Source organism: Ictidomys tridecemlineatus, chromosome 3 (assembly GCF_052094955.1).
Source record: "Ictidomys tridecemlineatus isolate mIctTri1 chromosome 3, mIctTri1.hap1, whole genome shotgun sequence".
NCBI classification, from domain to species: Eukaryota; Metazoa; Chordata; class Mammalia; order Rodentia; family Sciuridae; genus Ictidomys; species Ictidomys tridecemlineatus.
Window position 1 is genome coordinate 132,245,739 of NC_135479.1, and position 25,007 is coordinate 132,270,745.

Below are 25,007 nucleotides of genomic sequence, written 5' to 3' on the forward strand. Positions count from 1 at the left end.
GGGCATTTACATGGATTCTATGCCATTCTTCTCCGTGGGAAACTTGTCTATTCTTACCATTTATGGGTTTGTATTTGTATTTATATTTCGGGTTATTATACGGCACTATTTCATCTGTTTTGTTGCTTGAATTGTTTCAGCTTTGGCTGTTGAGGCTCTTTCCACGGGCTCCTGGGTCTGTTTGACATAACCTGCCACTGAGGAGTTCTTTGAGCACTTTTTAATGATGCTCCAGATTCATCTTGAATATTTCTTGCCCCTGTTCTAGAATCAAGCATTTCTTTAAGGGGCCCTTGTTATTTTAATTGGAAAATGGCATTAGAAACCAAGACGGGAGCACTACGCGTGCTCATTGCTGCTAGGAAGTCATTGCTCTTCGGTTGGGCCACATTTTTAACTGTGCTTCAGTTTGCCCAGCTGTAAAGTGGGGATAATAATAGCTCTTTCATCAGAGGTTGTTTTCAGGGTTAAATTATAGAATGGGTGTAAGAGCTCAGTGCAGTTGTGACAAGATAGTAAATGCTCAAAAAATGTTAGTGATTATTATTTCCTATAGAATATGTTTATGTTTCTCAAAAATTACTTTTTCCTATCTGTGAATTTATTTGACTGAAAAATCTCAGGGGAGATTTTTCTGCAAGTTTTATAGATGGTAAAATGAAACAGATAAGGGAGTCAACCTACATTTCTTAATCACCCTAAGTCTCTTGATTTCAATAGCCATTCTAGACCATGATTGTCTGCACCTATGCCATATGAGTGATCTAGATCTCCCTCCCTGACTCTTGCCTGCCTCTTATTTGAAGAGTTATCTCTTTCTCAGTGCTGGTATATCTTTGCTTCATGCTCTCTGTGAATGAGATTAGCTCATGGCAGAAAGAAAGAATATACTCCAACCCAGAGCAGGTCAATCTAGACACAGTGCCCCAGTGCCAACAAAAAAAAAATTTTCTGAATCAAACATTGAATACATGACCTGAAAAGCTCCCCCCACCCTGAAAATAGAGTGTGGGTGGCATTCAAAAGATAGAATTTGGGTGCTGAAACATTTGCATTATATGATGTTTTGAAATTCACAGGAATAGTAACACAAGGTACCAAAAAAAAAAAAACTAGAATATGCTTTAGTGTTTATGACATGACTTTCCCATCAGAGTCTTTCTCTTTCTCTCTCACTCTTTCCATGGAACAGTGATTCTAGTCAAATAGAGTACAATTTTGAAATATGAAAACAACTCACTATATTCATCAGTGCATGAAAAAACATACAAGCCAAACACAGATTTTTGACTCAATGCAGATGTTTATTGGAACGAATATGTATTTTCCCATAAGAACAGCAGCTTTTGTTGCTAATGAAATACAGTAGTGCTAAAACAGCATTTAAGGTATGAAATTATAGCTTTAGTTATCCAGACTACATTCTAGGGAGGTGGATTTTGGTTGCATAGAAGAGAGAACTTTTTTGTTTTGGTTTTGGTACCGGGGATTGAACCCAGGGGTGCTTTGCCACTGAACTGCATTCTTTTTATCTTTTATTTTGAGACGGGTTCTTGTTAAGTTTCTTAGGGCTTCGCTAAGTTGCCAAGACTAGCTTTGAACTTGTGATCCTCCTGCCTCAGCCTCCCAAGTCACTGAGATTACATCATGCACCCCTGTACCCCAAGAGAAACCTTTTTTTAAGAGCAGCATATTTTAAAGTTGGAATGGGCTGTGTTTGGAGGTAGTGAGTTTGTCATCATTAGAAAGGTTCAGGTATGAGGTCATAGAGTTAAGATGGTCCTGACACCCCTATTCTCTGCTGCTGTGGCTCTGTGAGGTATTTGGGTTGGTTGGACCTTAGCAGTAGTGCAGGAGTTGCACATTTAATAGATTCTTATAGATCAAGGGGAAGCCAAGATTCCACTGCCCGTTTACACATTGTCTCTGAATAAGAATGAAGTTGCACTTAGAATAAAGAGGATAAACTGGATCAGAAATCAATATCTGTGCATAAATCCTCAGGCTAAGCCCTGTTTAGTATTCTGACTCTAAGAATAAAGGCTCCTTTAGATATTGGTTCTCCTCACAGACACTGGTCTCTAGGATGTGCCATTTCATGGGAGAAGCTTTGGTAACCTAGAGAAGCTTGAGTGAATAGTTACTCCTGTTCTCTCACCATCTGGAAGGCTTCCCTCTGTCTTACCCATTGAGATGCCCACCCTCCTCAAGACCATCTCCTCCTGGAAGATTTTTCTGGCATTTCCTTCCCCAATACCTCCATACCAGAATGACTTTTCTTTGACCTCTGTGCCTCTCTCAAACTTAGCACTTCGTGGGGTATATTCCTGTACACTGCAGTCACTTATCTAGGCATCACGTCTCTCAGCAGGAGCTCCTGGAAGGCGTGACTCATACTCTTCTCATCCCACTACCCGGTGCAGCAGACAGCACAGCCTCAAGCCTGTGGAACTCCCAGGCAGTGCTGTGACATGGGAAGGTACAGTGTCTTGGGATGACTGTTGGGGTGATTTCAAAATTTGGTGTCACAATTCTTCTTCGGTGTTTTACACAGAACTCCAGCTTGTCTGATTGGCATCTGATGAAGCTGGACTCCCTTATTCTCTTCCCTTTGCAGAAGAAAAAGCAGGGCACACAGAAGTCGAGGCAGGTTTTGCATGGCTGTCCCTGAGTGTTCAGCTGAGGGCTTAATGCCTACGAGTACTTGCTCACTTCCTCACTTAGCAAGAGACCCAAAGTGACCACAGCAGCTGCTGTGCAGGTCAAGAGCTCAAATTTTTCATCCAGAGACATTCTGGCAGAACAGAAGACAGAGGCTCGGGACTTCTGATCCCTGAAGAGCTTGTATCTTGGAGCTCTGGAGTTGAGGAATTCTCTATACGCTCCCTGAGCAAGGAGGAAGTGGTTCTTGGATAAGGGAGGACTACTGATTGAGAACATTCATGACCTTGCAAGGCAAGGGAGCTCAGAGTGGGGCACAGGGGTGAGGAATTGGGAATGGCTGCCTGGGGCCATCTGTGGACACAGAGAGCTCAGGGGACTGAGGTCTAGCTTGCCAATGCCCACCCGCAGCAGCCTGGGTCTAGGGAAGGCAAGGAGCCCAGGGTCCAGAGCAGTTGCTTTTCTTAGGAATATGGAAAGATCTTTTGGCTGCACTTTGCCTGGTTTATGTCTTTGGGAAACAGGGTGTGGTGGGCAGTGGTGGAGATTGCAGGAGCAGCAGCAGCATTTTGTCTCCATCTAAGCTCTTTGAAGTTAATGAAATTTTGGCCTTTGGGTTACTTTGGCTTTAACTCATCTCATCAGGGAAAATTGGACTTCATTGGATCCTGGATTGTCAGAGCTGGAAGGGCCCTTTGAGATGACTTGCATAGGATCACAGGATGAGCTGGGAGGGGGACAAAACTGGTTCTAGCATCAGATATCTGACTTCCCAGAACCCAATCCCCAGTCTCTCTCCTGGCAATTGCTTCTCTGTCACTCTCACAACTTGGTACCTAGCTCAAGTGCATAACCACCTTGCTGTGGGGCATGCCGCAGGTCTAAGACCCTTGTTTGTTTTACTTCTTAATGGGGGAGGGTTGGGGTTGGGAGAGTTGTAGGTGGCAAAGAAGCACATAGAGGGCAAATGGAGGAGATGGTCAATGGGGGAGGACAGGTGTATCACTAATCAGGCCTGAGACCCAGCCAGGGGTTTTGCAAGGCGACTTCATTTGCCTATAGTTGATCTAAGTCACATCTATGGAACACTTAGTTTAGGCTAGGCACTGGTTAAGAACTATGTATATGTTAATTAATTTGATCATCATCAGGCTTTTATGAGGTAGGTAAGGTGTGTCACTTGCAATGTTATGAATGAAGAAGCAGAGTCAGAGGCCAAATCAGCTGTCCGGCATCCTGACGCTTGTAAGTGAAGGGGACCTGGATTTGGCCTTGAGTTCTGCCCACTCTGCTACTTTGCCTCTTAAAAAGAGGGGGAAGGAGACAGCATGTTCCCGCACTTGCTCTTTGACAGGTGGGCTGAATGAAGGGGAGAAGGCTGAGGGACCAGGGAGAAGTGACTGCGAGCATGAGATAATTATCTTTAGCTGCTGACTGGCCGCAGAAGGCAGTGATGACTGAAAGCTGAACTCAAGTTCTCACCCCGGTGACCCTCTGGATCCAGCCCTTGTTGTGATAGATGTCCGAATACACTCCATAGAGATCCTTCTTTCCACAGTCCTCACCCCAGGACACCGTGCCCACCAGGTACCATTGGCCTCTCTTCATATCCAGAGTCACCATGGGGCCTCCAGAGTCTCCCGCACAGGCATCCTTCCCTCCTAGATGTAAAGGAGATGCCAATTAAAATTAGGGTGCCCCTTCCCAGCCCAAATCCAGAGGAAGCATCCTTCTCTCCAAATCTGACTTGTAGTTTAGAGAATTTGGCACTAGAGGGCGCAGCAGACCGTGTGACCCAAACCTGAGCTCTTGAGTCGTTTCCCTCAGGCTTCAGAGCTCAAAATGAGTTTAGAAAGTGCTGGTTCAAGAAAGGAGCGATGGAAATCCTTAGCATGTTTCTCTCGGATGCAATGGAAGCTCTCCCCACAGGTTGGGAGGGCTCTGGCCCTTCACTGCTGGGCGCTGGTGCCCATGTTGTATGTCAGCATAACATACCTTCCTTTTCCCCAGCACAGAGCATGTCCTCGGTTACTATCTTCTTCCGCTGAGCATAGTTCTCCTTGCAGGTATGGTGGTTAACAATGGGGATTTCAATCTGGAACACAAGGGTATTGTTGGTTCCCACTCCTTGCCATTCTGACACCCCTGGAGCGTCTAGATCCACCTTAGATTTGGTGCCAGTGAAGAAACAATTGAATGGAGAACCCAGGGCTCATGTTCTGGTCCCATCTCAGCTATGAACTTGCTATGTGTGACCTCGGACAAGTAATTTGACCTTCCTGGGACTCAGTTCTTACATCTATAAAATGGAGATACTACTATTTGCCTAGCATATATTAGTTCAAATATGTCATCATGTACAAGAACCATGGACTGTTTCTTTCCCTTGCTCTTACCGTGGGATGAGGCTTATGGCTTAATCACTGGTTCTCAGACTTCCAAGGCTATTTCCTCATCCAAAATGTGGGAGCCATCGTGTTTGATATACTAATCATGTGGAGTTATTTGCAGAGAAAACAAATGAACAAGAGCTTTGAAAAGTATAAAAGCTGTAACTATTAGTACTTTAGGGGTCATCCTGGCTTGCTTTACAGCAAACATTCACTGTGTTTCTCTCCCTCTCTATGGGATGTGCCTCTGGACACTGAGTCTGTATGTTGTCCATTTCTATGTTACATAACTGGGAAAATAGTAAATAATCAATATTTTTAAAAAATTGAGGTGTAAATGGATACATAAAAACAAGATATTGTGATCATCATCATTCTGGATTCAGCATGGGGTAAATGTTGGAGTAACTATTTGAAATAAAAAGGGGAAACATGAATCTCATTCAACCTGGCCAAGAATTGAATGGACCAGATGCTCCAACATACACTTTCTGTTGGTCCTTGTTAAGAGGGAACCAGAGGCCATTCAGATTCTTTTTGGGCTAGGGCCTTGCCTAGATAAGTGGGAAGAGGAAGCCACATTGTGAGACATGTCCGCACTAAACTATTGAGTACCCTATTAACCTCTTCTGATCATTCAGTATATCACCTAAGTGTCATGTCCTGGGGAAGTCTTCCTCAATCCCCAAGATAAGATTGGATCCCCCACATTCCAGAGTCCCCTGAACTTCTCCATCGTCACCTTTATCACACCCATAAGTACTTTCTGATGTACCTACTTGACTATAAGCCCAAGGAGGCTGGGAACCAGATCTGTCCTTTTATCCACCCTCCACCCCAGCACACCTAATAGCTACTATAGAGGAGACACTAAATAAACAACTGGGAGTTCATGAATGAAGGGATGTTTCAGATGTGCAATTTCAAAGTGTGTTAAAATAATGCATATTGAAGGATTTAGAAGCTAGCTGTGTCACAGAATTAGTTATGTTAGAGCCAGGCATTTCATAGAGGTCATCTAGTGTTGCCCTTGAATTTGGCAGTTGGAGATGGTATGCTATGGCCTAAAGAGGCAAAATGACTTTTTCAGATAATCCAATAAATGAGTAGAAGCCAAGATGGGGAGCTAGGGCTTGGCTCTTTATGTCTAGTTTGGTGTTCTCTTCTAAAATGACAGAAATGTGACCTTCTAAATGCAATGGTGAAGTTTATGTTTGCAAGGACTGGGGTTCGCAAGAGCCTGTCCCGTTCTTGGATATGTCGTCCTCCTGGTGTAAAATGAATCATGAACCTTTGTGGTGTGCAAACCTGTTGTTTTCTTGGAGAATTTCCATAATCTGGGGCGTTAATAAGCTACCACGGACACTGAACAGCGTTTGGAGGCTAGAGTCTACCATCGGCAGAATAAACAAGTCAAGGTTTCTGGGTTCCAAAGTCCCACTGAACTGTGGAGGGGAGACTGGATTTCTGGCCTCTCTTTCACCAGCCTGCCCAAGCCTCCAAATCCTGAGAAAGCAATGTGAAGCATGAAGGCCAGCAAGGGCCAAGGTGTCATTGTTTGTAGGATATAGATTGAACTTCACCTCCATCAAGGTGTCTGGGAACCTCTGCAAGAACTGCTTCCCCCAGCCGCTGACGATGACCATGGTTCCTGGAGGAGAGGAGACACTGTCAGGACACAGGGGCTGTCTGTGGGGTGTTCAGAATGCTGCATCTTGTAGTTCTGTCACCCTCTGCCTGTAGGGGAAGGGCTGAGTTTGCTACTTCAGAGAAAGGCAGCAAGATGGAGAGGAAGGTGGGAAAGGCTGCTGAGTTGGAGGTGATCTGTGACAGAATAGGGGACATTTGTTTCTATGATATGTCACCTGATTTATTTGTCTATTTTCTTCTACCCCCCAACAAGCCTGGAACATAGGCTCTGTGAGAGCAGTAATCTCATCTACCTTGTTCACTATTATATCCCCTGGCCTCTAAGGATGTTGACACATAGTAGGTGCTCAACAAATTATTGTGAATAAATAAAAAGCCCAGCCTAGCCAACAATATGCTATGCTACCTTTAGGAAGACTTATCCGAGATTTCTCTCCTTCTATGCCTCAGCCCCCTTATCCATAAAATGATGAAGCTGGACTTGGCATTCTCTAAATATTTTCTAGCTCTGACATTCTAGAAGCTATGAAGGTGGCAAATCTGGGGACAATGTGGAAATGGATTGAATGCTAACAGAACAAGTGTAATCTTACTTGAGAAAGAGCCTGGATACTGAAAATAGCACTGGGCTTAAAGTCAGAAAACCTGGACACTAGCTTCAGATCTGCTTTTTATAAACTATATATTGGATGAATTACTTTACTTTGCGGAGCCTCCATTTTCTCATCTGTAACATGGGGCTATAATACAAGCGTGCAAGGCTTCCATGAGTAGTAAGTGAAGGATACAAACCATCTGGCACGTGGTAAGTACACAGCACCCAAATAGTTAAAGTCAGCTGACTCTGTGCCTTTTCTGTCAGTTCACTTCCCATAAGTACTTCTCAGATTCTACCTTAGCAAAATTTTTAGCAGCTTTGAGCTAAAGGAGTGAATTATGATATGGTATCACTGAATTTAGAATGAAAAGGAAGTCAACTGGCATGAGCTGGTCTCTTATTCTATGTTGGATTTACATTATCTCATTTATATTATCTATTTAAATATCACAATCACCCCAAGGGGTATTGCCTCCAGTTTAGAAGTCAGTAGACGGGGCTTAATGAGGCCAAGTACTTTCCTTTGATCACCTAACTGGGAATGCAAGCAATGGGATTTGACTCTGTGCTGGCTATTAAGCTATTGTGCCTTGGCTTCAGCCTTACCTGTCTATGCTTTGCTTTGTGGTACTAGGAGTGAGACTCTGAAATGGCAGTTCTGCTTGTCCGGCTGGTGTCCTGAACATAGGAGGCATTTTCAGGGAGATTGGAGGATTTCCTTAATGGTTTTTTACTCTACTGGTGGCAATTGGTTTCAACTATTTTTCTTAACCCATCAGCCTCTTCTGTGGAAGTCTAAGTTCTAGCTCCAAAGGGCCCCTCTCCAAGCCTCTAGATTCTATAATTCCAGCCTCTTCCTTTTGTTCCCCAAGACCTAGAGGTAGAGGTTTCTTCCTGTTGGTAGTCAGTTTTTCCCTTTTACTTATTTATTCTGCTAATACCCTATCATAAATTCTCTCTGTAGCCATCACTAGTCTGGATTTTGTTTTCCTATCTGGATCAGTGGGCCTGCCTGTTTACTGTGTGCCTACCACTACCTCCAAACTAGTTCTGACTTTGCAGTTTTAGGGTAGGCATCCAGGGGATTATGTAGCCACCAATGGCTGACTCAATTGGCACCAGAGCCTCCCCAAGACTGGAGAACTCCCTGCTCAGATCCCAGCTGCGCTGCGGAGGTGGGATCGGGGTTTGGGGAAGGTACCTTCCTGTGGGGGCTCCTCAGGCAGACATATGGGCATCACAAAGTCATTCAGTATTGGGCTTTCCAGCAGCTCCACCAGAGCCACATCGTTCTCAAATGTGTGGGGTTGATACAGCGGATGGAGGATGAAATGTTTGACACCGAGATGCTGTTCGTTTTCATCAGACCGGAGCCTCCAGTGCTTGCCTGTGCAAGAGGAAGACATGTGAGGCACGAGGATAATGGAGGATAAGGTCCCACCTTGTCACATCTGATGCCATCCAGGGTCTGCTTCCAGACTTAACCTTTTCCTTGCCTTTCACCCACCCATTGCCTTAGTTAACTTTTCCTATGCCTCTTGCCACAGTCCAATATCCTCACCTCCCAGTGCCTCGGTCACACGTTGCCTCCTCCATGAAGCCTCTCAGACACTTCAGTTAGAAATCTTTCCTCTACTACCAAATGAGCTGCTTCCTACCTTGGGTCAGATGGCCCTGCATTTGTATCTTGTTCCTCTGTTATACGGTAGCTCCTTGTGGGCAGGAGCTAGATATTCATGACATTGTGTCATTCAATCCTGGCAGAGTGTATACCTGAATTGAATCAGCTATTGATCTTATACAGGAAAGCCTTGAAAAATGGCAGGAGCAGAACCCTGTTCCAAGAACCACTTCTCATTTGCACCTCACTCACCCATAATGATCATAAAGTCAGAAGGGCTGAGCAAGTATGAGTCATCCAGGGTCAAGTCGTCTGAATCGAGGTATTGGTGGAGGCAGTGAGCAGCAGTCACAATCCAGTTGGAGCCTGGAGAACAGAACACACAAACACCACGTCCTTCACCACCCTGTCCTGCCTCCCAGTGTCTTGAGCTAAGGGACTTGAGACTGTTCCAGGGCACCCCTTCAGACCTTACAAAGGGTCAAACTCCTCTCTGTTGCATCTCACGGTCTCAGACACTTACTTGGTACTAATTGGAAGATGGGGTATAAAACCTGATTTCAATGGCCTGTTTCAAATCACACCAGGACTCAATGTTTTAAAGAGAGTTTCAGGGTTCCCTTAAACCTATGATGGGGGTGATAAACAGCTGAAGGTGGGCCCACAACAACTTGTGCTCACTGGCTGCCTCTCTGGCCTTACTTCTCAAAGTGTGGTCCCTGGATCAGCAGCATCAGCCTCACCTGGAAACTCCTTTGAAATGAAAACCAAATCAAAGCCTGCACTTTAGCATGATCCCTAAATAATTCGTGGGCTCATTACCGTTTGAGTAGAATGATCAGTAGCTAGCAGCCAAGTATATTTATTATGTCTTGGCTACCTTCTTCTCCTGGGCAGATATATTCCTCAACTTTTTTGTTTAATTTAGGCCAGGCTATCCTTTAGGTGAGACAGATGACAAGTCCATAAGTAGCTGAACTCTGAGGTGTACCCTGGATGAGCCAAGCCAAAAGAAAGGCTCTAGGCTTAGGGGGTAAGCGTCAGGGTTATTAGGTTAGAGTTCAAAGTCAAGGGAAGAGGTACTTTTCTGGAGCAGATCCCAAACCCCTCGGCCCCTGTCTCTACATAGACTATCACAAGGCTACCCTCTTTCCCCTCTAGTTGATCTTGACCCCACCCATGGTCAGGAGATGTTGGGTTGACTTTTCAGGTAGGTAATGTTGGCTAAAATACCCAGTTTAGGGGAGCCTGCCTCAGAAAGGGGATCTGGGCTATTTAGATGAGCCCAGCACTGTGCACTGGCTTGTCTGCATGGCCTCACCCTCCAGCTCTGCCAATCCCTCTGCCCAGCCTCCCTGTGGGCATCAAGACTGTGCTTTGCCATCTCCTCCATCCCTTAGCTCCCTCTGGGCTCCCCTGCCATCTCCTACCTCTCCTTCCCTCCATAAAACCGAAGCACCGAGGAAAGAGAGTCTAGTTTGTGAGATCTCAGGGAGGGTGAGGTGTGAGGGAGCTCTTGGCTTGGGTGAGGGTAGAGAAGTGAACTTCAAACAACTCTCAAACACGAGTTGTAGGGAATAAGGCAGGAACATTGTTGATTTTTAAAACTCAAGGTTTAAAACAATGAATTTAAGTTTTAAAACACTGGGCACATCATCCATCTCTTTCACTTGCCTGACAAGCCACCTGGCCTGGCTTCAGCTCGCCTGTCACTCTTCCTCACCAGCTCTCCTCTCTTCCTCTCTGCACGTGGGGGTCCACCCCTCCCTTTCTTCTTCCATGATTTCTCCTCTCCCTCGGGGATCACACATCTTACCAGTCTGTCTTCTTGTTGTATTGTGCCTTTTAATTTCTCTTTTCACCCCTCAGTCTCCTTTCTCTTATTTCCTAGGTCTCTCTTATTGGTCTCTTTCTGTCTCTTGGTCCTTTCTGCTGCTGACCGGCTCCCTCTGTTTATCTCCCTTTCCTCATCTTTCTTGGTCTTCTCCCCAGCCCTGCTCCCTACTGGGTGGCCCTCAGGCACAACTGGCTTTACATCGTCCTTCTCTTTGACACCTTTGCTCGCTCTTCCTGTCCCATTGAGGCTCCACTGAGTGGGATCCTTCATCTTTGCTCTCATGGGAATTAGAGTAGGGACTTCACATATCTCATTTGCCAATTCACCCATTCCCGGAGGTAAGAACATGAATGAACTTGAAATCATCTACATCCAGGCAAAAATGCAGCAGGGAGAGCCATCAGCTGTTCCTTCCCCACCTTGCCCCCACTCCCACCCACATTCAGACCTTTACAAAGCTGAAAATCTTCTCTTCCAATGCTTTTTAGTCAGCCCCCCCTCATTTCCATCCCTTGTGCCCTTACTTCTTACTTTGAGGCTTATGACTTCTCTCCCCACAATTGCAAATAGTTACCACACTGAATTACTAGCTTTTAGATTCCTTCCTTTTGGTCTAGATTTCCCCTAGACAGAACTTTCCAGAACATGCTTATAAATCTGCAGTAGTGCACAGGATCTGATGTAAATCTCTAAATGTGGCATTTGAGGCCTTTGCAGATCTACCTTCCCTGACTGTCTGAGGGTAAGTTTCTTGGTTTTTCCTAATCGTACAACCCTGTCACAGCCTGCTTTTGATCCAAGGTAATTGCCTTGTATTGCAATTCATGTTTGATAGTCTGATTCCTTGATGTGGTCCTTCTTGGGGCCAGAGACTGATGAGGATTTAGGAGGTGTTTGGCATCTGAAAGAATTGGAACACACGTCTCCTGGTTCCAGTTAAGAGTTCCTTCTACCACAGTATACTGCTACAGACAGCAATTCTGAACAAAGAGAACTTGGTCTGCCTTCAGGAACAGGATCAGGTAGCCCCCACCCTGCCACCAGTCCTGAGTCCTTCACCCCTTCCACCTCCTCCTTACCTACAAGGGTGCCCCCACAGAAGGGCTGCCCATTTGGGTGAGACAGCATGGCAATCCAGGGAGCGGTGCCCTTCTGGGCTGGGCGTCCATTGAAGATCCTGGCCATCAGCGTCTGGGAGAACTTGGGAAGACCACACACTGCAGCCAAGGGAGGAAGGGACAGATCATACTCTGGCCTCCATCTTGCCCATTTCCAGGGTTACCAGTTTATCGCCCTTTTAGGAACACCTGTTAGTGTTGCCCCATCTGATAATGGTACCATGAGTTTTCTTCAGGGTCCATTTTTTTGGTCTATGTAGCCTAAGTTGGACTGACTTCACCTCTGGTTTCAGGGAAGAGGATTGTGACTAATCAAAACCCTGGATCCCTTGATCACAGCAATTGCTTAGAGATGGGATGTGAAACTTGGCCAAGCCAATGAAAGCCTAGCTTGAAAATTTTGCTAAACATACTAGAAAAAGAGAAAGTCATTTTCTACAGGGGTTGCTTGGCTGTTGGCCATAAGCCCACACCTGCTGGTGATACTCTCATGAAGAGTTGGCTGAATAATGCTATTCACCTGGAGGACAGCGGAACTGGAAGACTAGGGGAGAAGAGATTGTCTTCCGATTTTTTGAGCCCTTTGAGCTAACCATATTGAGTCCGTTTGGTAGAACCTTTTCATTATGGGAACCTATACACTCTCTCTTTCTTTGTCTTCTTATGCTGTTTATATTGCATTTCTGTCATTTAGAAAAGAAAGTTCTGACTAATAAAGGAAATTCATGCTCTAACTGCAGAGGCCTATTCTCAGAGAAGCCCTACAAGAAGTGTCTGTCTGCTCCATCCCCTGTCTTCTGCTGACCTGAACTCCCAAACATCCATGTACATCACAGCCTGACAAAAATCACAGATAAATATGCTGCAACCTTGACTGAACCTCCAGCATCTCCCAGTGTCATTCTCTGTGCCTAAGTTCAGCTGCCTCAATGGAAGTCCTGTCCCCCTTCCTACCGGATGCTCAGGAGTCCATTGGGTGGGAGCTCCTCCGTCATCCTCCTCCCCATATCCTCCTACTGTCAACTTTCTTCTCTTCATAACCAAGCCTGTGCTCTGGATCTTGTCACTTAACTCTCAGGGACCTGGCTCAGCTCCTGTATTTTCCATCTCTGCTTTTCCTCTGCCTCTAAAACATGGTCAAGCATTTTCATCCTAAAAACCAACTTCCATTTCCCTGCTTCTCTCTCGTGCCACAGCCTCTTCTTTTCCCTTCCACAGTCAAGCTTCTGCACAGAGGGGTGGATGCTCAGTCTTCCCTCTCCTTTGGAGTTGGATTTAGAAGAAGAAAGTGCCACATACTATACAGACTTAAATTTTGTCTGATGTATTCTTCCTCCTAGGCATTAGTTCTCCTTGTCCTGGGATTCCCCAACCACTGAAGCTGGGATACCCATCACATTGGGGAAGAATGGATAGGCTTTGGATTTTGAAAGAGCAAAGCCTAAACCAATGTCTACAAAGAGACTTTTCATTTGCAGAGGTAGGGATTGTGGTAAGAATAAAAACAAAAACAAAAGCAAACAAACATACAAAAACGTGTAGGCTATAGGGAATCAAACCCTGGGGGACTGAGTGCATAATTTTTACTGTACGTAGAAGCTCTTTTCAGAGCCAGTGAAGAGGCTGGAGGAATGGAGGAGGGAGACACCCCGGGTGGAGGGACAATGAGAGAAAGACATAATGCACCTGGGGGTCCTGTTCTCTGTCCTCCCTGAGATGGCCATTGAGACCTGGGCCTGTGCTGGGGAACATCCACCCCAGGACCTTCTCCTGGACCCTCAGCTGTAATGCATGCCCTTGAGCTCTTCACCCTTCTTGACGATTTCCTGTCCCTGGCTTCTGAATACTTTTCTTCTTGTTTTGCTCCTCCCTCTTTCTTTTTTATTTTCTCTTTTCTCCCTCCCTACTTTTTTTTTTTTTTTTTTGGTCCTTTCTTTTGCTCTGTTTCTTTCTTGGGGCATCTCTTCATGATCTCTATGCTGGTATTTGCCTTGTTGAGCCCTTAGGCTCCTTTTTGTTTTCTGCACATTTCCAATAGATGAAAATCCACCCTTCTGCCATATTCTACCTAAATGCTAATGAATTTCATCTCAGTGTCTTTAAATCTGCCCTGTTTCTCTGGAACTCACTATTCTTTACTGCCTACTTAAACTCTTCAAAGTTAAAGATGCTAAGCCCTGTTCACCAGCTTTCATGAACTTTCTCCTCTTGTTAGCCAGACCTCTGTGAATGTCTGCAACAACCACGTTTCTGTTGCCTCCCTTTTCTTCTACCCCCATATTGAGTCAGTCCCTAAGTTGGTGTTAAATCACTAGGAGAAGCAGCCCAATGCCTGGTCCCCATCCATGTCCCAATATTCTCCATAGAACCTTAGCATCTTGGAATGTCACAACATAAATTCCAAACATCTAGAAGAAAACAAGAATCTGAAATGTAGTAGAACACCGGATATGATAGTCCTTGAAACCAGCAACATACGAAGCATGAAGTCTAATTTAGGATTCTCTCAGTTCTCAATAGTGTAAAAAGCATGACACAAAAATAAAAGCATGATACAAACCCCAAACAAACGCAAGACGTGTGTGTGTCCCCTGGAGAGCCCTCACTCTCAGGTTGACTCACATCAACCCCTGCACCCTAAAGCTTGCACAATCTCAAGAGATGCCTAAGGCCAACCTTTACTGGGATTACAACCGAAATGGATTTAAACTTCTGACCTCATGTTTGCACTGTCACAGCTCCTTGGTTTGGTGGGTTCTCCCCATCTCTTGCCAGGATAGTCTCAGTAGTTTCCCAGCCATTCTCCCTAGCTCAGTCCCTTTCCCTCCACTTTCCACATCACACCGCCTGCTCTCAGACCTGCCAAATTCTCAATTTTCAGTGGGTGAGACCCAGCAATCTACATTCCTAACAAGCACCCCTACCCCATGATTCTGATTGATAGACTTCAAACTTAGAAAATCCCTTGTCACAGGTCAGAGTGCAGAGTACAGCTTTTAGATTCTTTCAACTCCTTCGATGCACACTGCTTCCACTCCAAATGTGGCTCACTTTCCTGTGTTGATAACTTTGCCTACTCTGCCTCTTCCTGCCCATCTCCAAGTACATCTTTGAAGTCTCTGCAAAGCCATTCTGATCCCCTCTAGCTGTATAAAATCACATCTTCCTTTAATTAAATTCCCATGATATTTAAATAGCAATTTCTCTTATGATGTCCAATTCCTTTTGCCTGTTTAATACTTAGATAAACACAACTTTGTCTCCCGCGCTAGTGTGAACTCTTTGAAGCCAAGGACTCAAATGACAGGCACTTAAATGGAGGAGCATGCACCCTCTGAGAAGGGAACATATCAATAACAAAGTCCTCTCTTTGACACTTCTTCTTGGGTGATGCCCAGATGCCATAAGTGGGTTTTTTTTGTTTGTTTGTTTGTTTTTTTCCTGTAGCAGGGGAAATTTTGGTTTAATGAGGGGGCCAATTTAAAAAATCAAAACAAATGGTCACACTTCAACAACAATAATAAAACTCCCAAACTAAGGCTATTGGTTATCCACAGAGGGTTTATTTCCACTTTGGACCCCTGACAGCTGAGACAGAGTGCAGAGGCCCCTTACAGAGTAGCAAAGCATGTGATATTAAATATACAAAATATAGCATTCTCTACATGCACCATTCATAGGTATAGGAGTGTGTTTTTATGAACTGACTGGAAAAGTGAACATTTCCCAATTGTTCTCTGGCTGCATTTGTCTGATGAAGATTCTCAGGGAAAAGAGCTCTGAGGGGGCACAATCAGCCTGTGACAGCCAGAGACAGGCTGCTGGCAATCAGAGAAGTGCTGAATGCAAGAGATGGAAAGACCCTAAGGGGCTCTTATGACTTCCCTTACAGATAGGGAAACTGAGGCTCAACGGGAAAATGATTTGTCAAAGGTTATATAGCCAGTGCCAGTTGGAGACAGAGACAGGGCTAGAAACCAGCATTCATGGCTCTCCCATTTTTTCACTGTCACCAATGAGTCTCTGCTTCCCTTGATCTCTGGTTCCCAGAAAGCACAGGACTGGATCTCTCTGAATATCCTGCTGGGTAGATTCTCTGCTGAGCTAGGTCCATTGGCTATAGAGCAGGACGTAGGTGACTCCTAGAGTCCTGAGTTCACCCTTTCTTCCATTTTCCTGTCCAGAAGCACAGTGGGATACAGTGTGCACCTTCTCTTTTCCCCAAGTAACAGCCAAGTCTCTCTCCACATTTGCTCTCAGGGTTCAGGTAGTTTGTTCAGATGACTCATTTCAGGGATGAAAGGTTGCTTCGCACTTGTCTGGAGTGGTACAGATTGACAGCCTGGGATGTCAGCCATTCAGGAGTGGCATGTGGGCCCAAGTGATGTTCTGAGCTGAAAGTAGGAATTCCAGGGGCTTGGGGACCCTCCTACTGCTATTGTCTTCCTCAGTCAATGGTTTTCTCTTTGTCCTTGACATTTCTTTAATAGGTAATATAAAGGATGAAACTTGGACTGGAAGAAGGTTGAAGAGGAATCCTAAGAGCAAAGGTGCTCCGAGTTATTGTACTAGAGAGGAAGGCTCCCCCCCCACCCAGTTTTATGATCTCTATCCGCCATACCTGAATGGTTTTCTCCTAGAGGAGGGAGTGGATTCGATATAGGCCCAGAGTGCAGAGCTGGGTCAAAATATGAATGCAGAGTTAGGTTCAATGCTAGGAATCATTTCCTAATAATCAAGCTCAAATATACCAACAGTGGGCCCAATAGGTTTGATATATAATTAGGAGTGAATAAAGGCCATGGTATAAAGCTTGCCAGAGAGGAGTGCTAGATGGGCCCAGAGGTCTTCTGGTCCAGCTTTCCCACTGTATTGCTGGAAAGAGTGAAGGCCAGTGAGGGGAATGGAATTGACCATGGTAGTGGACATTGGTCTCTTGCCTAGAACCTTTTCCTTATACAACACTGCTGCCTCTCAGGGTCCTGGGGTCCATCTTAGGAGGATGAGTGCCCCAGTAGGTCACTGTGTTCCATTCTATTTGGTCTGTTAAGTAACATGGAGTGTGCTGTTGGAGGTGTGTGGTGTAGTCTCACTTGAGCTGGGGCAGGGTAGACAGACCCTGAGGAAGTAAGTCAGCTCACCGCTCCACCTGGAGCTCTCCCAAACCTTGTGAGGAGCCCATCTGCTCCCACAGCCAGTCCACATAGTTGGAGACCTTTGTGTAGACTCCATATACCTGCTTGCTACCGCATTCTTCAGGGCCTCCCCAGGATACAAGGCCTTGGGCCACCCAGTGCTGGCTCAAGTCATCAAGGATGACAAAGGCCCCGCCACTATCTCCAAGGCATGTGTCCTTGCCACCTTCATAGTAGCCAGCACAGAACATGTTCTCTGTGACGCTGTAGTTGCCTGAGCGGGACTCATAGCTGGCTTTGCACTCAGCATGCGGCACCACGGGTAACTTGACGTACTGAAGGACATCGGACAAGGTTCGCGTGCCACTGCTGATGATCTCATCCACTGTCACATTGGGATTGGAAATGCCCCAGCCGGCCACCAGGCCAAGCATGTGGGGAACCGGGCCTTCAGGCTCAGGCCTTGGCAAGCAGATAGGCATGACGTGGGGTCCCAGGGGCACAGGCTCCTGCAGCTGCACCAGAGCTATGTCATGATTGTAGTTCTGGATGTTGAAGTCTGGGTGGAGCACCACTCTGGAAGCTGAGCTGTTGACAGCTCCTGATTTGTCCCGAACGTCATGCAGGCCCAAGTAGACAGTGACATGCTCCTTGGAGACTGGTATCACTGTGTTGTCTCTGCGCTGTGAACGCAGCACGTGAGCGGCCGTGAGAATCCAAGACTCAGAGAGTAGTGCTCCACTCCCGAACCACTTGTCATTTGGTACCCTTGAGGTGTCCTCTACCACTATCAGAGCCTGCCATGGAAAGAGGCCAGGCTCAGCATTCCGGCCTCCAATGATCCGCTTGACCAGATTTGGCAGGGAGCGGGAGGGCTGGCCACACACTGTAAGGAGAAGGAGGGAGTGGGGACAAGAGAAAAAGACTGGTTAGGACAACCATTTGAAAAGAGCCACTAAGAAAAATTCATATCTTACCCATTGTGGATTATGCCACCATGGCACCCTAACCTGCCTGAGTCATGCTAACAGAGCTCTGTCCTGGGACAGTTTGTATCTAGGTCTCTATAGGATGGCCCATCTCCCACAGTGATGGCAACCCAGTAGTTGAAGCCATCTCTAGACCAGATCATTTCATGTTTGGGCCATCTCTCTCTTGAACTACCACCTCTGGCTATTACTACTTTTGGCCTGGACCGTCTTTAGCCAGAACTGTCCCTAGCAGTATCCACTTATCCCCTTTCTTCCCTAAAAAGGTATTTTATATCCCAGAAGTTGTTCATACTGTGGGCACTTGAAGAACTTCTATAAGTTTTCTCTCCATCTTCATGGGCACAGAGAAATGGAAGTATTATAAAAGACAATCTAGCAAGCTCTAATAGTTACTGGACTGGGTACCAAGATGCTTGGAGCCTTTACCTGGTCTTTCTATTTCCATGCAACTTTGAATCAGAACGTTTTCTCTCTTAATTTCAGTTTTTGGTTTGCCAAATGAAACAATTGGTCAAGATGATCTTCAAGAATTTTCAAATTCCAAATTCCTTTGATTTTTATTTCATTTTCCCTGACTACCCCCAGTTTATGGATGAAGACAGTTAAGAGACTATCCCAAGAGGACATCGTTATCAAATTGGATAGTAGGGTCTTAAATGGATTCTTAAGACAGTTTACATATTAAGACCCTAGTTGTAGACCCTCAAATCTTTTCTCATCTGGCTAAAGGACTCATTGATGCCTGTGTATTAAGTCTCAGGACATAGTATGTAGGGGAAAGGTGGCATAATCCACAAGCAATGATGCATGGGCCCTATTTGGACCACACATCATTGCACCCAGGAGCCCTGTAGTACCTTCAAGGGAAGGAGAAAGGTCTGAGAAAACTTCATTCCACTGAGTTGTACCCCGAGCATGCACATGCACCACCGGCCTCCTGCAGCCAAATGCCTCTGGCTCATGAGCGGTGGGTCTTCAGAACCAGCCCTCCCACTGGCTAAGAACAAGCACACAAGGACAGGGTGCTTTTGTCTGGGAGGTAGGTCGTGTGTGTGAAGGTCCCCTTATGGTTGTAAATGGCCAGACTATACTTCTTGGCCCTGGATATTCTCAATAATCCTTCAGAGACCAAGGGACATTTGAGTTTTCTTGTATCTTGGTGACTTTGGGAGGGAGGGTTTTCAACAGCCTAATGTTCTTTGGATGCTGACACCAAATGCTTCTTGTTTGATGCTGGAGCACTCTGACATTCACCCCAGGTCAGATGTGGATGGGGCTTTGTAACTCTCTGTGACCTGGCCTTTCAAGGCTAGCCTCCCATTGGAAGCTGCAGCCTACAAGGTGATATCTCAAGGCAATTCTATGCCTGGCCTGTGTAACAATTCTCTTAGCACTTAAAGATCCTCATCTGGTAAGGCACACCTCTGTGGCTCAATTCATGGTCACTACAAAGCCCTTGGCCAGCACTGAATGGTACCTTCCTCCAAAGAGGCATACCCCAGGTCATAGAAGGTCAGAACAGAGCAACCTCTGAGGGTAGCTAATTTACAGATGGAAAAATGGAGGGTTAGAAAAGGCCAATAATATACTCAAAATCATTGGTGGTAGAGAAAGCAGTAGAACCCATTACTCCTGACACCAGCTTTTTTTTCCCCTCCTTGATGTGCCCTTGTCTTTTCATGAGGTTGAATGATACAACAAGTCTTTGAAAGAGCTCATTGAAATGGAGTGATTCTTGATTTTTTTTAAGATGAGGCCTTGCCATATTGCCCAGGCTGGCCCCAGACTCCTGGGCTTAAGCAATACTCCTGCCTTAAACCTGTGAGTCACTGGAACTATAGGGCATGCTGCTGTACCCAGCTGAAATGCAGTCATTACTGGCTGTTGTCCTTCTCCTCCCAGACTTTTCTGAGACAAAGGACTATTCTTGAAATGGTATAGCTTTGGCTGTGCTAAAGCCAGATTTGGGCTTACAGGATGGTAAGCACTGAAGAAGGGCCCTTAGAATAAAAAGGTGACATTCCAGGACTCTGAGTGCATGAGGATGGCATAAAAAATGACTGACTCAAAAAGAGCTCAACATTGTTGATTGTTATGGTTTAGATGTGAGATGTCCCTGAAAAGCTTATGTGTGAGACCATGCAAGAAGGTTTGGAGGAGAAATGATTGGGTTATGACAACCTTAACCTAATCAGTGAATTAATCCCTGATGGAATTAACTTAGTGGTACCTGGAGGCAGGTGGGATGTGGCTAGAGGATGTGGGGCATTGGGGTTATGGCTTTGAGGTATATATTTATATCTGGTGAGTGAAATCTCTGCTTTCTGATCATCATATGAGCTGCATCCCTCTGCCACACTCTTCCGCCATGATGTCCTGCCTCACCTCAAGCCCCAAGGAATGGAGCCAGCTGTCTATGGACTAAGACATCTGAACTTGTGAGACCTCAAATAAACTTTTCCTCCTCTACAGTTGTTCTGGTTGGGTCTTTCAGTCAGAGCAGCAAAAAATCCAACTAAAATACTTGTGTTGACATAAAAAATTTCAGGATCATCCTCCAGTTCTGCTCCTAAGTCTCTGGAGGAAAACTTGCACAAATCATTATACCACTATGATCCTCACTTTTCTAAGTTTTATCTGTAAAATAAAGGGGCAGCTCATATTTCCTTAGTAGGCCCCCTGAAAGATTTTGGTGCTAGATAAAATGGCTTTCTTTCCCTCCTGGTTTGCATCTCAGTTCCATGTCTCAGTATTTTGAGAGGAAAGAATTTGGAAATTTCCAGCCTGATCCAATGGTACATGATGGTTTGGCCAACTTTAGGTGTTAAGAGAATTTCATGACTCATCGTATCCCAGATCCTTTGTATAAACATAAAGAGCAATAACCATTACGAGTCATAGAATGTGGTGTATCTCAAAGAATGTGTGGCTCCCTTACTTCTGAGGTGTGGAATCCCATTCCTAGAGAGGCGAGATTACTTACTAAGGATGATAGTTAGGAAGTAGCAGCACCAGCATACCACCCAGGCCTGTGACTTCTAGTCCAGTGCATTTCCCTCCTGAGTGTGGCAACACGGCCTCCCAGGATGAAATCACCCCTGGTTTTCTTTGGCTGACTTTAGTTTTTTAGCAAAAGAGAAAACTGAACCTCTAGTTTACCACATCTCCACTATTCTCCTCTTCTCTGAAGCTTCACCACCTGGAGTCCTTGAGTATGTTCATGGCCAAGCCAAACTGGGGAGGTGAGTGGGAGAGCATAATGGGACCAAGATGACCTTTCTTTATTTCCCTCTTCACAGGTTCTTTCTTAGGCATAAGACCTCTTATGTGAAGTCTTCCTTCCTGGAGCTCACCTCTCACTATAAAGTGTAGTCAATTCCTCTTTCTCTGGGATCCCATGGCACCTGTGATGGCTGAAAACTGACTCCCAAACGTCAATATGTTCTTCACTTCATAAGAATCAATGGTAGAGAACTCCTGGGCCTTTCATTTAACGTCTAACCTAACATCTAGAAGCCCACCGAGTGAATGTGTGCCATTTCCCTAATACTCTTAGTTTACCCAATGCTGTAATTCAGTGAAATACAAAGGTTACTCAGCTTCAGCATACTATAGATAAAATAAGCCACATTTCTGTCCACCTTCTCATTTGAGCCTCACAATAGCTCCTGCTGTTCATGCAAATGTGCATATGGAATCAGGAAGGATAATTAATTTTCAAATTTTTTAGTGCTACCTGGAATGATGTATCATTTAATTAGTACTATACTTGATTTTTTAAAAAAATTAAATATGTATCAATTACTGTGTTGTAAATATTAAATTTAATTTTTGTGAGTTATTTGTTTAACCCTCTGGTGTGCATTTTTGGGTTATGATTTCTAAAGTTTATTTAAATATGCACATTGCTTAAAATGTAAACCATCCATACTTTCAGCACTAAAGAAAATATCCCCCCAAACTATATGCACAGTGACACTTCCTGCTATGCTACCACCAACTTCTCTTTCCATTTTAAAGTGGGGTCTGCAGATAAAACACAGGGAAGGCAGAGATCAAAAAGACTCGCATGCATTGTTCTTTATAAGAACTTCTTCCTCTGTCCTACAGTTGTTTCTTATTGGAGCCTGGTGAGTGCTCGAGGACAGAGTGCCTGCTCTCTTGATTTCTCTGGCACAACAGATTGTGTTGTGTTGGATGAAAAAATCTGGTGGAAAGGGAGTGGAATTGGACAGAAAGGCAACAGGGGGTTCCTGCACAACAGAACAGGCTGAATATAGAGTCTAGTTAGTTTGAGAAGGTGTGAGACTAGGCTTCTCTGACCTTCAACCTTCTGAAGACATCTCTTAAAAAAAAAAAAAATCAAAGCATCTTCCCTTTCAGCATCTGCTAACAGCCAGAGCACCTGGGGCTCTAGGGCTTTGAACAGGAGACTTGGAGACACAAGACTTGGAGGGTAAGGTACCTGGAAGGCAGGTGGGCAGGCTTCTTCCCAGTAATTCATTTGTCCAGACCCCTTGGGCAGAGCAGGTATACATTCCTACAGGAGTGAAAAAGGGTGGAGAAGAGAAAGAAAATGATTGATGTGTAGCACATGGAAAATAGGTTTGGATTCTTAATTCCTCTAATGTGGATTATTGTAAAAAATTCTTTTAAATGCCCTCTCTGATATCATTTTCCCTGAGCCTGTCCTCTTTGCAACTTGCAGGATCTTTCTAAAATGGGAATCTAACCACAGTTCAATTACCAGTGGATCCTCACTGTCCTTAAAAGTAAATACCACACTCTTCGTGGTGTCCAGCGCTCTGTGCAGTCTGACTCCTGCTGGTTTGAGGCTGCTTGCCCTGGGCTGTCCATCCCTTGGCAGTTTTCTCCCTCTTATTAATCACTGAGACCTTGGTTCACACAGCTCTCTGCAGCACACATGCCTCTCAGCACTTAAACCCTTTAATAAGCCACATTTCTGTCCACCTTCTCATTTGAGTCTCACAATAGCTCTGTGAGCTGTATCACTGTTCCTTGTTGAAAAGTGAGTTCTTGGAGACTTAGAGAAATTAGAAGAGTTTTCTTTTCTTTTTTCTTGGTACTGGGGATTGAATTCAGGGAGTACTCTACCCCTGAGCCACATCTCCAGCCTTTTAATGTATTTTATTTAGAGACAGGGTCTCACTGAGTTGCTTAATGTCTCACTTTTGCTGAGCCTGGCTTTGAACTCATGATCCTCCTGTCTCAGCCTCCTGAGCCACTGGGATTAGAGGCATGTGCCACCATGACCAGCGAGAGTTTTCTTAGTGCTCATTTTCCATAGAGGCAGAGATAGGCCTTTCTATCTCTGAGAGGTTCTCTTTTCTGCTAGGACTGTGACTATGCATGAGGGTGTTGGGATGCTTCAAAGACTCATTCTAGGGTAAGGTGGGACATATCACCACATATGTCTCTTCCCAATTCTTCCCAAACCTTCACTGTGACCAGTGTACTGGCCAATGGTGGTCCTTCACCCTTTAGCCTGTGAGCTTCTGTCTGACCTCAGGAGCCTGGCAGGTGGTATGGATGAGACCTGGACTGGAACAGCTCCAACTGTGTTGGAGTCTTGGTCAGGGCATACACTGGGCTACCTTGGGAGACAGATGGATCTGCTCCCCATTTCCCACTCCACCTGGACCCTGTGCATAAAATAAGAACAGGTCTTTGAAGGAAGATTCCTAGTAGGCTTGCCAAATGGCTCTGGTTTGGTCATATGTTACACTCAGCCAGAAACCAAGGCAGAGACTGGCTGAAGTGGAGACCCAGGGCGTTTTCTGGAAACCTCAACTCAGCCTCAGGCAACATGTAGCAATTCATTTTGGGACATTCCAGGCTTTCGTTAGGTTCTCACATCTTCCCTTTGCTGTGTTCTATCTGACTCCTTTATGCTCCTAAAAGATGTGTGCTCATTGGTAGAATCTGGGCTAGATTAAAATGAGAGGAAAAAAAAAAAGACAGAAAAGGATAGGGTGTTGGTCCTGAGACTCAGTCTCTGCATCTTAAAAAGGACAAAATAATATGAGTTCACGCATGAGTATCAGTTGAGGCGATGTGTGAGAGGACAATTTTTGCATTATTAAGCACCCCATACCTATGAGCAGTTGTTCCTTACAGAGTGATTTCAGCTCCCAGCCTATCCAGAGTGCCAGAGAGGGTGAGGTGGGAGGGGGAGAGTATGGAAGGCTCACCTGTGATGTTGTGAAGCATCTTATAATAGGGCTGTTGACAAGAGTATCTGATCTCAGATTTGTATGTGGTGAGGTTGTTCCTTGTGAAGAAGGTGACCAGTCCATGTTCCAGCTCAGTTGGGGCTCCACAGTCTACAACTAAGAGAGAAGCAGTGAGACCTCTTCACTATCTTTTGCTCTTCCTCTTGTTACCATCTGTTGGATTTTTTTTCTTCTACAGATGTGCAGGTTATGCAATGAGCACAACTCCAGAAAGCAAAGTTATAAGTCAAGGATGTCCCTGGAATTGTACAGGGTCCAACCTCTGCAGCTCCCAGTGCCCTTGCTTTTGGGGTCTTTCCATCATGACATTACTCTATGATCAACTCACCTGGCCCAGGGTCAATTTCAGAGTAGAGGCAACTCTGCTGAGATTTAAGGAGATCCAAGTCTCTTCCCTACCATCACCTCTTTCCCCCACTTCTAGTTCTATTATGAAATCCTTTCTGCTACTTCTGCCCAAGCATGAAGCCCATGCTCAGTTTGAAAATTCTGGCTGACCCGAACCAAAGAATCTTCCATTCTTCCAGTCCCAACCACAGGGTGACTAAGATCAGTTAATTTGCTCATATTAGAGCTTGGCGCACACACACATACCAAAAAAAAAAAAAAAAAAAAAAAAAAAAAAAAAAAAAAAAAAAGAAAGAAAGAAACAAACCCAAACAAATAAAAAACCCAGTTCCTGCAGGAGTACACAGCCCCACCCTGCTGGCTCTCTACAGGCAGCTTGCTCCACCACAGAAGGCAGAAGAGG

General features: G+C 45.2%; 1 protein-coding gene across 2 annotated transcripts in view; it reads right to left on the reverse strand.

Annotated features, from left to right (window-relative positions):
- Positions 1 to 1,283: 1,283 nt before the first annotated feature.
- The window catches only part of Masp1 (MBL associated serine protease 1), a 67,286-nt gene continuing 43,562 nt past the window's right edge, over positions 1,284 to 25,007 (reverse strand). Inside the window, exons 9-16 of one of the 2 annotated variants that reach the window (XM_040270161.2) lie at positions 24,215 to 24,352; positions 22,468 to 22,542; positions 11,837 to 11,974; positions 9,173 to 9,286; positions 8,501 to 8,686; positions 6,635 to 6,702; positions 4,657 to 4,756; positions 1,284 to 4,322 (exon numbers count right to left, since the gene is read on the reverse strand). In XM_040270161.2, the coding sequence (XP_040126095.1) occupies positions 4,132 to 4,322; positions 4,657 to 4,756; positions 6,635 to 6,702; positions 8,501 to 8,686; positions 9,173 to 9,286; positions 11,837 to 11,974; positions 22,468 to 22,542; positions 24,215 to 24,352 (1,010 nt within the window). In that variant the 3' untranslated portion in view covers positions 1,284 to 4,131. Of the gene's footprint in view, positions 4,323 to 4,656; positions 4,757 to 6,634; positions 6,703 to 8,500; positions 8,687 to 9,172; positions 9,287 to 11,836; positions 11,975 to 15,418; positions 17,897 to 22,467; positions 22,543 to 24,214; positions 24,353 to 25,007 lie in introns of those variants that run through there. The other variant, XM_005330988.5, reaches the window with a different exon arrangement.